At 38.3% G+C, this 16,412-nt stretch overlaps 2 protein-coding genes across 6 annotated transcripts in view; one reads left to right on the top strand and one right to left on the bottom strand.

Moving 5' to 3' along the window:
- The window catches only part of C10H7orf50 (chromosome 10 C7orf50 homolog), a 193,823-nt gene that overhangs the window by 66,181 nt on the left and 111,230 nt on the right, over positions 1-16,412 (top strand). The gene's annotated exons all lie outside the window — the stretch shown is intronic.
- GPR146 (G protein-coupled receptor 146) overlaps positions 14,117-16,412 on the bottom strand; it is a 66,532-nt gene continuing 64,236 nt past the window's right edge. For all 3 annotated transcript variants that reach the window (XM_027827679.3, XM_037910976.2, XM_037910978.2), the window contains one exon: positions 14,117-16,104. In XM_027827679.3, the coding sequence (XP_027683480.2) occupies positions 15,059-16,060 (1,002 nt within the window). In that variant the 5' untranslated portion in view covers positions 16,061-16,104 and the 3' untranslated portion in view covers positions 14,117-15,058. The remainder of the gene's footprint in view (positions 16,105-16,412) is intronic.

Genomic DNA, 16,412 nt, shown 5'->3' on the forward strand with positions numbered 1-16,412 from the left:
CCCAGGCCTATGATGCCCAGCACCCCCACAAGTCCCCCACTGCTCAGCAACCCCGAGCCATTCACTGCCCAGAGCCTCCCCCCAATCCTCCAGAGAGACCACTCTCCTGCCCCGTCCCCCTGCTCCACTCACTGGCCCTGCTGCTGGCAGGAGCGCTCCAGCAGGGTCGCCTGATCCTGTCTCCCCCTCAGCCAGCCCCGTCCCCTGCAGACTGGAGTGGCAAATTTAGAAATTTTTTTTGCACTCAGCTGTAACCTTAGAGTTACCCCTGTTTATACATCCCAGGAATGCCTTACCTCTTTTGGCCACAGCTTCACACTGGGACCTCATGTTCAGCTGATTATCCACCATGAGCTCCAGATCTTTTTCAGTCATGCTTCCCAAGGTAGAGACCCCCATCCTGTAAGTATGGCCTACATTCTTTGTTCCTACATATATACATTTACATTTAGCTGAATTAAAGCACATATTGTCTGCTTGTGCCCAGTTTACCAAGCAATCCAGATCACACTTGAATCAGAGACCTGTTCTCTTCATTGTTTACCACTCACCTAAATTTTATCAGCAATAATTTTGTTTTCTTCCCAGTCCTGGATAAAAATATTAAATAGCATAAGGCCAAGAGCCAATCCCTGCAGAATCCTGCTGGACACACACCTGCTCAATGATGATTCTCCATTTACAATTACATTTTAAGATCTATCATTTAGCCAGTTTTTAATCCATTTAATGTGTGCCATGTTAATTTTATATTCTAGTTTTTTAATCAAAATGTGTTGAACCAAGTGAAATGCCTTACAGAAGTCTAAGTATATCATGTCAACACTATTACCTTTATCAACCAAGCTTGTTGATCCCATCAAAAGAGATATCAAGTCAGTTGACAGGATCTATTTCCCATAAACCCATGTTGATTTGCATTAGTTACATTACCCTCCTTTAATTCTTTATTAATCGAGTCCCCTATCAGCTGCTCCATTATCTTGCCTGCATGTGTATGTGTACCTAGGAAGCTTGATCAGTGCCAATGGCTCCCTCAAGAATGAGGTTAAAAGGAGATGTGCTTTAGTTGCAAGGGATGCATAGAAGTTGATGAGATTGTGGACTGATAAGAACATTATATTTGGTACCAAAGAGAACATTTATCAGTATACTAACAGTATTACTCAATGGTCTAGAGACACGGTTAAATTAAAGGAAACAGATATCAGAAAGCTGGTGGCAGTAGAGATGAGAGTTCATCGGAAGATGGCAGATACAAAGTGGAAAGATTTTAAGACAAATGAATAAGTTAGGAGAGTAGCATGTGAAATCAGGGTATGGGACTGACCGCAGTTGAAAGGATTACGATGTTGGAGACGCATTAGCAGACAAACAGATGATAGGATGCCAAAGAAAATAATGCAAATGTAAGCACTGTCACAGACCTAGAGGCCGACCACCCACTAGATGGCATGACATCGTGTGCGTGGACATGACCAGGCTGATATTAATGGAGAAATAGGTATGGACAAGAATGAATGGTAATGCTGTACAGCTCCTCATGTCTGTAAAGATGCTTTGGGATGAGAAGAAGGTAGTTTTAAAAAACTCCCTCTTAAAACTTAAAATCATTAGAAAGATATACCCTGTATTTTGAATTACTGAATATACAAGGTTTTATTATTAAATTATCTTATGAGAGCAATAACGCTTCTAATACTGTACAGTTGATTTCAGATAGATGATATCAAGCACTTAAGTAGTACTTTATATTTTCAGGTGCTATACAAATATTAACTAATTCTGGTAACATTCCTGAGGGAAGAAGAAACTCAGTAACTGAGATGTTAGCAACTTCCCCAAGATCACAGAATAAGTCAGTGGTAGTGGTGCAATTAGTGCAGTTACAGATCAGAAGATATTGAATCCCAACTCCGTGTTCATTTCCCTATACTACACTGCTTCCCATATAAATAGCTGCAGTTCTTGGGTGCTGAATGTATACTGATTATACTGCATTTCAAACAAATCTGACTTGCCCATCTGTGATAATGGTAAAGACCTTTGAACAGAGATACCATAATCAGTATATATTTGCATGATGCCTTATATTTCATGAACAATTAGTCATCATAACTGTTGTATCACATTGACATTGGAAACTGAAAGAGGAAGAGATAGAAATTGTCATTCTTCTCAGCTGTGTCTTCCCTCAAACTATAAATCAGCTCACTATGATTCACTTTAACGATCACAGGATGCAGTCATCTGACTGCAATAAGAGAACAAATTTTATTGTTTAGTTATATATATATAAGAGGGCTGATTACTTTTAATTTTCAAAAGATGTTGGCTAAGAAGCTGTATGTGTAGGATGATGCATAACTTTAGTATTATGTTGATTAAGTGAATAACTCTCTTGATACATGTAGGACTAACTGTTAGCAATGGTATTTTTGGTAGAGTGGAGGCAGGTGAGGTAGAAGTTGCAGTGGTTAGCAGTTGTCAGGTTCGGTGATAATTATTAAAGCTTTGTGGATTGCCAGTGATTTAGAATTCCAAGTAGTGTATAAGGCAAACAGTCAGTTGCAGATGAAAATTGACAATTAAAAAAAAAACCATATTGTTGTTCATATGGCAAAAGAATGGAGCAGATAGATTATAGTTGATATTATTCTAATTCAAACAGACGCTACATTTGTTCTTTGTTTATTTTAATTTCAGACAATCATTTCTTTAATTGTTTGGTATTACTGATGATGATGCCTGAGAGGGAGATCAGAGTCTGTCAACGGCGCTCTCCATTATGACAGTATCCACTGATACCATCGGATCTGAGAGAAAGTGGTCGTGTCCCTTACCTCCCTGTATCAAATACAGCTCAGTACGGCTAATAAGAGTGTGACACTAAAATAAGAAAGCCTGCTATCTCTTTGTTCTCATCCACTTAAGAGCGGATGTAATGGGGCATATTCAGTGAAAGCTAGCAGAGAGATGGAAAGTTCTGGTTTGTTCACCTGTCCTCTAATCTTTTGTGGCCTGTAGCTGTCACTGTTAATTTGCTGAACAAAGTAAGGCCTAACACTCAACTTGATGGCATGTCTTTGTTTATCTTCCTGCCTACACCAAGCAGGCATCATTAAGTGGAGAGATGACCAAGGCAGGCAGCAGGTTATGGATATGATTAGAGTTGGATTGGCTAGCTCTAAGTTGTTGGTTGTTATTATTAAGTGGCTAACTCTGGTCCAGAATACATGAGAAATATGAGCTCCTCTTCCCCTTCCCTTAGGCTGCTTTGCCTGTTACTGCTGGTGATTTAACATACCATATATTTCTGCTCTTTTGAGGCACCAGTGTAATTAAGAACCACTGTGTTAGAGTTTCCCATGACAGCTGCCTAGGGTGACTACCTTTTCAAAAGGCAAAAGTGGGACACATGCAGGAGCCCCACCCCTACCCCTCCTCTTCCTCCAAGGCCCTGCCCCTGCTCCTTCTTTTCTACCTGAGGCCCTGCCCTCTGCCCAGGTCAGAAGCTGGAGCCAGGCTGTGGTAAGAGCCACCTAGGGAGCCTGGGCCACTGTGCAGAGTCCCGGACACTCCACCTGCCAGGGTCCAGGGGCTGAGAGCAGCCTCTGGCCCATGTCTCCACCCCCTGGGACACGCTGCCCAGGGCAGGTGTAGGGTCTGGGGCTCCCTACAGCGGCTCAGGCTCCCTCGGTGGCTCTTACAATGGCCCAGCTCTGGCTTCTGGCCTGGCCAGGGGGCGGGGCCTTGGGGGGAAGAGGAAGAGCAGGGGCAGGGCCTTGTGGCGGGGAGGCTAAGGCCCCCCGCACTCCCCCTCCCCCAAAAAAGGGACTGATGCTGCCCGTGAGCCTTGGGCAGGCAAGGAGCGGTGCTTCAGAGAATTCGTGACAAACACTGTCCCAGAGTCATTCAAGCTACAACCGGGACTTAAACTCTGCATTTTGGGACTGTCCTGCCCAATTCAGGATAGGTGATCACCCTACAGCTGCTATACATTTCATAATATCCTGTGGTTGGGACAGGAATAAGTGCTACATTCTTGGCTGAAGAGAAAATATTTGAGGAACTTGTTTTTAATAGGTGATTGAGAATTTATTTTGCTTTTTCACTTATTTATTTTTTGCTTCTCAGGCTGCTATTTAATCATAGAGAGGAAGAGAGATAAAACTACTCCAGTAATAGATTAAGAGGGGGTTAATATGTATGCGTTGACTATGTGCCAAGAGATTGCCATGCTTGTGCTTTCTATTGACTGCTTTATCTGACTGAGTAGTGGAGAACTGTTGTTCAGAGGACTCATTCACTGGCCATGTTTAGGCAATCCTGTCTCAGCAACGTGTTTGCTATCCAACTCCTTCAGGTATTAAAGAACATGATATTACACCTAGCTGCGGTACGCACAGTTTGCGCACTAATTTAACTACATTGTTTTATACATTGGTCTACTTAAATCCATGCAGACCCCATGTGCGGACATTATTTTGGATTGAGTGCCCTATATAGATTTAGTGTAAATCTGTAAAAATATTATTTAAGCTAAATTGATTTTTGACGCTCTGAAACAGATTTAAGAGTTTCTATGCAAGGGAGGTTTCACTGATTTAACTATATCAGTGCACAAACATAGGAATTGTTATTCTGGATCAGAAACCCCAGGATTGATCTAGTCAAGCATTCTGTCACCGGTGGTGCCCAGCACCAGATGCTTCAGAGAAAGGTGCAAGAAACCCCTGAATTTTTGGGATTACTGGTTTTTAAATTTATATCTCCCTCTGAATAGTAAGTTTGCTGTTACTCATTCAAGTTCTTTCCATGAAATCTACCTGTGTTTAAGGTTTGTTCTTTTACAAGAGGGTTCACCTTATTCATCTCATCCTTGCAGCAGCAGTGTGTGTGCCCTCATGCCTAAAATACCTGATTTTCATTCCCTCCCTGGAGAGCTTGTAGCAGTGCTCCTTATTGTGTGCAGAAAGGAGCAGCATGTTGGCTCACATGGTTTTGAGCAACTATCATCAAATGATGCCTTCTCTGTATTTTTCGCATTGGCTGGGTTTTTAAAGCTCACAGTGGTGTGCGCCCTGGCTGTATGCGAAGCCTCTTCCTTATGTTTCTTTCTGACTGGTTTCTGTGCTCACACACCACCTGTCTTTTGGGGATCCAGTGGTACTGTAGTATTTTAATCAGCAATTAATCTTTGACTGTGATGGGCTGTGTATGAAATTCACTCTCATAGAATATCAATCTATCGGTCCCTTTCTTCTTTAAAAAAAACCCTTAAACCTTTTTTTCCAATGATGCGTTTTAACATGGTTGCCATTGACCTTATATTTATTACCTTCCTCTCTCACACCTCATTTAGCACATTTATCTTCTGTTGCAGATGCCCTTTCTTTGCTTAATGACTTTAACTAATAGTGCATTTTATTATTTTAATATATCGCGTAGGACCTTAAGTTCCCACAGTGGGTAGGAAGTGGAGGATTTACTTTAGAAACATAGTAGTAGTAATTCCTCTCTTTCTGTTTTGACCTGCAGAATATTTTATTCATGCTGCTATAGTAACGTATCTGGTTATTTCCAAATGCCCATGTGACCTGTTTAGGAGAGGTCTTTCAAGACTTGATTTGCTACAACAATCATGTTGAAGGAAATGGTTACAGCAGAATTATTCCCCAACGTAATTAAATGCTATGTGGTCTTGTAGTTGAGACGTAACTTCATTTCAACAGCCTGGCTTTGTCCAAGGCTGTAGTGCAGTTTTTGGAAGACCATGGTTTCCAACAACTGATTTCCTTGATTCCCTTGTTACAAATGAGCCTATAGTGTAGATTGCCAACCCTCTAGGATTGTCCTGGAGTCTCCAGAAATTCAAGATTAATCTTTAATTAAAGATTATGTCATGTGATGAAACCTCCAGGAATATGTCCAACCAAAATTGGCAACCCTACTGTTGTGTGCAGAACCATTTAAATGTCTATCTAGATTTAGTGGGAATATACTGTAGACTATTTTAAGTTATTTTATTTTTAAATTATATTTTATTCAAGTAAACTGCTACAGTGAACTGTAAGAATATTCAGCAGGTGAGCACAAGGTGGAGTTTCTAAAGAGTTTTCAGTCAAGGCCTTGATATTACTTTAGGTCTTATTCTAGAATTAATTTGAATATTGTTTTAAAAAAATTCATATTAATACTGAAAAAAAACTTTCTATCCAGGACTCCATGCTGGCATTGATCCCCTACTACTGCTGGTTTTTAATCTCCTGTGTAATAAGACATCATATGCTTTAAAATCCAGGTTGAACTGATTCACTTTATTTTTGTCAGTGTTTGGTCTCAGTTTCAAAGAACTCTTAGTGGTAAGAAATGATTTTAAGTATATTTTTATTTTTTAAAACTACAGATCTTCTTATGAGAAACTCGTAAATTCAAAACCAGCCTCTGGGTGTGACATGCAATAAGTGGGAGCTGCACCTGCTAGAGTTAAAGTTGTTAATGAATATTATCTCCAAAATATTGAGCATTCTTGTTGATGTAATTAAAGATGTTGGTATCAACCTCAGAGAAAAGTATAAGGGAATTGATTGCTTCTGATGTACGAAATATGGAAATGAACAAAATAGACAAGAAAAGGGGTTCTATTTCCAGCTTTTATGAGGGTATTACAAATAATGAAACGTTAAAAATAAAAAAGGGGAAATGCCTCTCTTAGCTCATTTTTCTATATATGGAAAAATAACATTCGGAATATATTAAAATGCTTTGATGGACAATGGAAAAATTAAAAGTAATAAGTATAATACATGAGACATTTCACACTTAAATTCATTTGCTACATGGCAATCTAATGTTGTAGTTGTTTGACGTAAATATGATTGCTTTTATTCATAGATAAACCTTGCATTATATAGTAACAGTACCAATAATTTTCACTTATTAAAAGCTTTGCAAAAATTAAACTTTTCAGCACATATTTGAGGCATGTAAGTGTTTTACTCACTTTTCAGCTGCATATAGATTCATAGATATTTAGGTCAGAAGGGACCATTATGATCATCTAGTCTGACCTCCTGCACAATGCAGGCCACAGAATTTCACCCACCACTCCTGCAAAAAACCTCACACCTATATCTGTGCTATTGAAGTCCTCAAATCGTAGTTTAAAGACTTCAAGGAGCAGAGAATCCTCCAGCAAGTGACCCGTGCCCCATGCTACAGAGGAAGGCAAAAAACCTCCAGGGCCTCTTCCAATCTGCCCTGGAGGAAAATTCCTTCCCGACCCCAGATATGGCGATCAGCTAAACCCTGAGTATATGGGCAAGACTCATCAGCCAGATACCACAGAAAATTCTTTCCTGGGTAACTCAGATCCCACCCCATCTAATATCCCATCACAGGCCATTGGGCCTATTTACCATGAATATTTAATTACCAAAACCATGTTATCCCATCATGCCATCTCCTCCATAAACTTATCAAGTTTAATCTTAAAGCCAGATAGATCTTTTGCCTCCGCTGCTTCCCTTGGAAGGCTATTCCAAAACTTCACTCCTCTGATGGTTAGAAACTTTCGTCTAATTTCTAGTCTAAATTTCCTGGTGGCCAGTTTATATCCATTTGTTCTTGTGTCCACATTGGTACTGAGCTTAAATAATTCCTCTCCCTCTCCGGTATTTATCCCTCTGATATATTTATAGAGAGCAATCATATCTCCCCTCAACCTTCTTTTAGTTAGGCTAAACAAGCCAACTTCCTTGAGTCTCCTTTCATAAAACAAGTTTTCCATTCCTCGGATCATCCTAGTAGCCCTTCTCTGTACCTGTTCCAGTTTGAATTCATCCTTCGTAAACATGGGAGACCAGAACTGCACACAGTATTCCAGGTGAGGTCTCACCAGTGCCTTGTATAACGGTACTGAAACCTCCTTATCTCTACTGGAAATACCTCTCCTGATGCATCCCAAGACCGCATTAGCTTTTTTCACGGCCATATCACATTGGCGGCTCATAGTCATCCTATGATCAACCAATACTCCAAGGTCCTTCTCCTCCTCCGTTACTTCTAATTGATGCGTCCCTAGCTTATAACTAAAATTCTTGTTATTAATCCCTAAATGCATGACCTTACACTTCTCACTATTAAATTTCATCCTATTACTATTACTCCAGTTTACAAAGTCATCGGGATCCTCCTGTAGGATATTCCTGTCCTTCTCTAAATTGGCAATACCTCCCAGCTTTGTGTCATCCGCAAACTTTATTAGCACACTCCCACTTTTTGTGCCGAGGTCAGTAATAAAAAGATTAAATAAGATTGAGGGAAAAAATGATTACTTGGCTTCTCAGAACTGAGACTAGAATTCAAGACCCTAATTCTGCTCTCCCTTTCACTGTTGTCAATATTATTTAATTCCAATCAAGTCAGTGGCATCACTCAGGATTTCTACTGGTATGAGAGCAGAATTTGGCTCCAAACCTAACCACTGTACTACTGTCACTCTTTCTTAGTAAACATACATAGTACAACCGCATTTAACTGAGTCTTGTTTATTTCCCCCAGGATTTTTAAATATAGTCCCCTGGCATATTTTCACTGCACTCTGACACAAACAACTCCCATGATTCTTCCTCCCACCTCAGAATACTAGTAACTCTCACCAGAAGTCAGTGAGAGTTAACATCCAGAAAGCAAATAGGATCTTGGAACTGTGCATCCAAAAGGGCTGATTCGGATCTCTCGTACACCAGTTTTATACCAGTGTAATTCAGAAGACTTCAGTGGACTTGCTACTGATTTACAATAGTGTAAATGAGATCAGGTTCAGAGTTCAGCCTCTACAAAACTCGTGGCCAGTTAGCCTGTTGTTTGTAAACTAGTTTATCTTCATTAATAGGAAACCTTTGAATAAATGGGGTTGTAGTTTATGAAGCAAGATGATGAACACTGATTGTCTTTTTGTTGTGTACCAGTGGAAATGGAAAGTTCAACAGATGAACACAGGATGGATCATCTGAAACAGCCTTTAATATATTGCTCAATGAATTTGTTAATTGAGTGCTGGCTCTCTTATTTAGACTAGTAGAGTAGTGGTACTCAACCAGGGGTACATGTACCCCGGGGTACGTGGAAGTCTTCCAGAGAGTACACCAACTCAGCTAGATATTTGCCTAATTTTACAACTGGCTACATAAAAAGCACTAACAAAGTCAGTACAAACTAGAATTTCATACGCTGACTTGTTTATACTTCTCTCTATATTATACACTGAAATGTAAGTACAATATTCATATTCCAGTCAATTTATTTTATATTTATATGGTAAAAGCGAGTTTGGTTCCCAAATGGAAAGTATGGAAGCTAGTGATTTTATCAATTACCCAACACAAATCAGTCTGAAAACCAGCTGTAGCAATAACATAAGCAGATGCAGAGGTGAACAATTTTGTTAGTTTATTGATTTGACATAACTGGCTCTTCTGAAAGCAGAGAGGCTACAAACCATAAATCAACTCAAAAATACTAAACTCTGTGAGAAAATAATACTGTTAATAATGTCACTTTTCTTGTGCTGACTTTCTAATGTACAGCGTATGCAAATAGAAATTTATACAGTACACTTTAATCACTGAAAGAGGTTTACATTTAAATGGTGATAGACTTGTATCTTATTTTTGAAATAATTTAATAAATTCTTTGAAAATTTTTGTACATCAGTAGGCTACTTTTACCTGCATATATACAGTACTTCACCAATATTAATTCAAATGCAAAACAAATGGGCTCATATTTACAAAGCAATCAGAAACCTTCAGGCATTGAAATGGAAAGGCCCCACTTTTGATGTACTGGTGTTTGCCATGTTTTGAGAACTTGTCATATCAAGGATTTGTTCATAAAACTCCTTATATTTTCACTATCCCATATTTAATTTTCTCTCAAGTACAGTTTCTAATGTATGTGCTCATATATTTTTATATTTGTATAACCAGTACAAAGTTGTTGCCCATTTGAATGTTTACTTCAATGTTTATTTTTAAAAAAATCACTACTGATCTAATATTCAAGGAGAGTGCGTGCGAATATAGTAAGCCTTCTCAGCATTTCCCGAGAAAAGTAGTAGGGCAGTTGCATGCCATAGTGTCTATGGAGCAACCAAAAGATCAGGCTCACTATTGAAAATAACAACCCAGTCTAATCCAGAAAGAAAAATGAGGGGGTGGGGAGGGGAATCAATTGATGATATCCTCATATTTAAAATATTTCTGACGATATGTGCAAAAATACTTAACTTCAGGCACACACACATACACAAACTAGGACTTTAAAACAGTCTGCAGATTTGCAGAGTATGTTGAAGAAAACGGAATAGATCTTCCTTTCCCCCCCCCCCTTCCATTGTACTGGACAGCCTTGAATTACAATATCAAATCATTCCAATAAAACTGAAATGTCATAAAAAGACAACAGAACAGAAGCTAGTGAAGCTAAAACACTGTGAATGGTACCACGGATAAAGTGTGAGGGCCCACGTGAAAGAGTAGTAGAGCAAAATGAAACATGAAAATCAAATTTTATAGTACATTAAAAGTGACAAGAAATGATAATCTGAAGAGAGGTTATAAAAGATCAGTCGTGTGAAGCAGGGAATTTCATGTAAGTGGAAAAGGACAGAAATTAATGTGGCATTTTATACTTTGCAAATGAAGAGGCAGCATGTTTGTGAAAATTAGGGATAAGATTATGTGGGGACATAAAATTAGAAGTGTGCAAGGAAAGCAAATAGAGTTAAAATTGACAATGCGGCTAAATCTCTAAGACAGGTATAACATTCTGGAGGTGTGTTTTAAAGAGGTAATCAGTCTGGTGTGACTCTATAGTCACACCACACAAGGCCAGTTTCCTTCCATCTAGAAATTCTGTTTCCTTGGATGCTGGACTGCACTTCTGCAACAACTTTTATAGGACAGAAGTGCTGGGTTTAATGTTGCCCTTCAGGAAATGGATTTCCTTTTGGTAAGAAGAGGAGAGTTTATTCTGCTAGATGGGTATAAGAGAAGTTTTATTATCTGTTCACTTGTGTGTGGGGGGGGAAGGGGATTAAAGAAGGCTAGGCTGCAATTGTTACAAGTACTCAGAGTAGACAAGGAAACAGATGATTTGTAAAAATGCCCATACAGGCCCAGGTTAAAGCACAGGCACTCTAGGCCCTCACAAACTGAGTGCAACTGGTGCCCTGAAGTATCCCTTAGTCTGCAGACTGCCTGAAACAACAGCTCTGAGAGGTATGAGGTGCTCCATTCATTTCAATGTGATGTTAACTCCAAAACCTATTGTTATGGGAAGCCCCACCACCCACAGTTTGACAGAGGACGGTGTGTGGCAGAAGTGGAAAGTGCAGTGGACCTGGTGTACACATCCACACACCCACCCAAGCTGATACATCCTAGATGCTATGTTAAGTACTAGTCTCCACTGTTTAAAAAGAAGAGGGAACATCTGCTGCCACCCTTGCTACTTTTGAGATGGGTGTGTGTGAATGTCCGTTGCCGCTCCTGTCTCTGGAAGCAAGGGAGGCTTCCCTGACACAGCTACTCCCCGCAAGGTTAGAGCCACCAAGAGTCTTGTGTCCTGGCACACCTTGTTCCCCAAATTGCCTCCATCTTTTTCTCTGCCTGTAACACGGTGCTGTTGTTTAAAAGAGATCTACAGCAAATTAATGGAATAAAGTTTAATGACTTTAGAAATGCTGCAAAGAAAGTTAGAAGCATTTTTTCAGACAACTAGTCTGGGCTCTTTAGGACAAGTAGCACTTGACTGAACAGAGCCAGCAAGCTCTTGGGAAAGGCATCTCGTATTGAATTAAGCTGGAACTGTGGGAAGATGCAGTTGCTATGGCAAAAAGAAAGATGCATTTGTGTCCCTATGCCTATGTTTTCAGAGAAATTATTTCAGAGAGTTCCACTTCAGAAATAAGTTTCAAGAAGATGAGATAGTGAAGCATGAAGAGACTTGGCAACATAGCAAAAATTATTTAGAGGAGGAGATTCATGCTTGTTAATTGGCGTTTCCATCCTAAAAATAAGCTACTAATGAGGTAGTGCAGAGATCAATGGTAAATCTCTCTACCCTTTCATTATTTACATTTAAAAACAGTTTGATAATAAAGGCAAGATTTTTTGATGCTATGACACTGAGAGGCTCCATAATACTGGAAAACATAAAGGCAGATACTGAACATGTGCAAAATTTAATGGCTGTCTAATATGTTGGTCATAAAAGAGATTTGAGAGATGACTGTTTACAGTATTCTTTTTATTACAGTAGATTATATTTAGTGAGATGCAAGGCATATGCTATATGAAGAGCACAAATGATCATGTGGCTGAAAGGGGTATATTGGCTCAAAATGAGGTGAAATGTAAGTCATACACAGTAACAGGAAAAGATCAGGCTCATTCCCATCAGCTGGTATGAGGGAGATATTTGTGAGCTAACCAACACACTGAACCTATGAAAGGGATCAATATGATTGAGTTGAATAGTCCTTCAAGTGGTTTAATGTACAGGGAATTAAAAGTAAAATTATTTTGGGCAAAGTCTTAATTAAAATAAGTAATTATTAAAAATATAGAACAAGATACCAAAAAGAACAGTAGAGGATAATCAACATGTTCATGGGAGAGTTGAATAAATTACTACCCAGAGAGGAGAAGCAGAGACAGGTGTGTGGAGGCTTGAGTGGAATAGTCCTGAAGGGGAGGAGGGAAAAGAAGTGGTAAATGGATTGTGAGCTCGCTCTTCCTGGTTCATATAGTTTGTAATCTATACAGAAAGAGACAAAAAACCTGAGACAAAGAGTATGGTGAAATGGTGCTATTAATAACTAAAAGAGTTTTAAAGTTTTTTTTCCTCCTCATTTCTTCTGCAGCAGAATCTTGCTAACCTGCACTTTGGTAAACTGTAAATACACACTAATGTGGAATTTTAGTTTTGCAATTTAACTTCTAAACCAATGGAATTCTGCTACTGTGTTGAGACAGCCCAGTGTAGATGATGTCATGTTCCCCACAAGCCAATAGAAGAATACCAGTTCATCTTCTGGCTTCTCTGCTGTCTGTGCCAAAGGTGAGAGTACTTATAGTTAACCATTGGATCAGGTGCTCTCCCCGAACATTTTCTAGCCCCAAAACCTCTCTAATTTGCACTCCCCTGTTCGTGCAGGTCAATGAGGTTCCACTGTTTGTGTTTGCAGGATCTCTGTTTTTCAAATACTCTCTCAACTGTTTTCAGAGTAGCAGCCGTGTTAGTCTGTATCCGCAAAAAGAAAAGGAGTACTTGTGGCACCTTAGAGACTAACAAATTTATTTGAGCATAAGCTTTCGTGAGCTGTAGCTCACGAAAGCTTATGCTCAAATAAATTTGTTAGTCTCTAAGGTGCCACAAGTACTCCTTTTCTCTCAACTGTAAAATTTGGCAATCTGCACTGAATTTCTTCATCACTATTGTGAATTTAAAAAATTCAATTGATATAGTGCATTCTAGAGTTACGCTGCAAGGAGTTCCACTTCTAAATATTTAGCAAATAACTAGTGCTGGTTTGAATTAATAAATATGCATTTTAAATATTACTCCTATTATGGATTAGTTTCCTTATTTCTTTTATGTATAACTTGGCTGATTCTACATTAAAGAAAATACAAATTATTCTTGCTTATGTAAAACAAAGCAATTTCAACTGGTTAAATTTAGATGCTAAAAATGTATGTTTAATAATACTAGAAACTATAGATTTTTTTCTTTTCATTCTGTATCATTTTACATTTCCTGTAACTTCAAGTGCTTGAATTTTGGTACTTAAAAAGTAAGATAGTGATAACTAAGCCTAGCTTAAGAAAGACTACTCATAGTCTGACACATTTTAAAGGAAGCAACACATTGTTCTGTTCTAGGAAAATAGTAACTTATCATACTTAAAAAGGGCTCCAGGTCCTTGCCCATTTTAAAATACCTAGATCGAAAGCTTTTCCCCCAAAAAGTTTAACTATGTCCCACGATTAAAGAGACTTCAGTTTATTACTGTCACAAGCATATCCCTTAAAAATGCAAAATGTTCATTAGAAACATATTTATTTGTTTAAAATAATTCACTCTAGTTACATGAACTTTTGTGGACCATAACACTTAGCCAAACATTCTTCAACCATGTACATTTTACTTTCACTCTAACTTCATGAACCATTGTATCCTTCGTTTTAATATGCAGGGCAAATGTCTCTTTATTCCCTTAAAATAGTTAATAAATATTTCTGAATCATTGAAATGTTTTTATGATACACAGAGAGCAATGAAGACTTAAATGCATGTTTGTTAATTGTTACATCTAGGAAAATTTGTCAAAGATATTAAAATGTAGCTAAGTCTGCATGAGAATATCCTTTCTTAGAATTGCATTTTAGGTTCCTTTTCCCTTCTTTGGGGAAGGGAGAAGAAGCAAATTAATTAAATACTAAAGTAACTTATAATTAACACTTCACTATTAAAACATATAGTTGAACAGTCTGATCTTTAACAGAGATCATCTTCATTGAAAAGATGTTGTCTTTGCCACCACCAAGAATAGCTCTACTTTTAAAATTAAAACAGTTGTGTTCCTTTATATGGAGAGTAAAATACTTCTTTTTCCTGTATAAGATAACAAAGTGCTGTGTATTCAATCAAGGCTTCATTTAACCCTTTAGTGATTTCTTCAGACAGGATTATTAGAACTGTGAAGACAAAGCTTATGCTTTTTAACTGACTCAGTGCATTGAAAATACTGGAAAACACAGGTATTATAACATGTAGACAGACTCTTAAGAGATTTTTTTGCAACCATTTTTACTATCTGTAGGTTTAAACTGTAAATCATTTAGTTATAATGGAAGCTCTTTTCAAGTCTCCTTGCTAGGTGCTCCCATATAAGTGATCTTTAAGAATCAACAAAACATTGTCACATACTGAGTACAGTATACAAAGTACTGCAGTAATTGAGCACCATGAGATTCTTTCATACCTACGTCATAACTTGCTGTACTACTGTGCGTTCATGAGAACATCCTTGATTTCCACAGTGTATTCTTTTAAGCAGCCGTCGTAATTTGTGGGGAAAGTTTTTGTTAATATATCGGTAGAGTAGAGGCATTACAAAACTACTTGAGAAAGCCAACAATTTTGATACACTCTTGATAAAAGGTAATACTCGGATGTAATTCTCATCTGTAAGTTTTCCTTGAGCATTAATAAATGTGTTTACCAAAAGAGTTACATAGTAGGGTGTCCATAATGTAAACTGTGTACAGACTGTAGCAATCAAAAGCCTGTGTACTGAAGGATCTAATCTTCCAGTGTCGTGGTCCAGTGGTGTAGCCTCATTACGTATTCGCAAAATTAACACAAATGCATACAGTACAGCAGTAGCTGGTACGACATACCCAATAAAAACCATAATGGCGTCTGCTGCTTCTTTGTTTTGCATCTTGGAACATTCAATTATTTTAGTGGATACATGATTGCAGACGTAGAATAAGAGAGATGAAAAACTTGTAAGCATAGCTCCTCCCCAGATGAACCCACAGACATGTTTTGTGTTGTACACGCTTGACATATAAGTTCTTGGTAAAGCACGTTCAATGTAGTAGTCCAGGCTGAGCAATGTAGTAGAGTACATGATAACTAAAGATGAAATATTGAATAAAATGAGTAATGTAATATAAACTTCATTGTTAAAATTCCAGATGGCCCATTTTGTATTGGCAGGTCCTAGAAGGTACATTGGTGCCATGGCACTGATGATGAGGCCAGCAATTCCAATATTGACAAAGTAAACATCAGGCATTGTCATAGATGCTTTGTTACAGAGATTAACTAGGACCAGCAGGGCATTGTAACAAAGGCCAACTGGAAAACAGATGATGAGGTAGAGTAGGGAAAAGATGAAAAGAACCAGATGGAAGTCATGGCAGAGATGCTGGTTCTCGCTGTTCTTGGTACTGTTGAAAGCGTCACAGCTCCACATAGTGATCTTAACTTTTGTATCTTCCCTTCTGGTTATCAGCTTTTCTGAAGGGAGAGAAATATCAAAAGTAAATAAATTGTTCATGTTTTAAATTCTAATAAAATAGAATCCAAGCATGAACAAAACATCTCAGACACACAATACATGATCATTTTATGCACTATAAATGGCTAAAATGCCTGGGCTGTTGTTAGTCTAGAAGAAAATTGTTTATGGCCCAAATTATGTTTGAGGAATTTTAGTACATGTGCTGAATTCTTAATACTAATATAATGAATAGTTTGTTATAGGGCACACAACAGAAGTTAACACATAAGCTATACCTCTCAAAAATAAACTCCAACAGATATAT

Source organism: Chelonia mydas, chromosome 10 (assembly GCF_015237465.2).
Source record: "Chelonia mydas isolate rCheMyd1 chromosome 10, rCheMyd1.pri.v2, whole genome shotgun sequence".
In the NCBI taxonomy this organism is placed as follows: Eukaryota; Metazoa; Chordata; order Testudines; family Cheloniidae; genus Chelonia; species Chelonia mydas.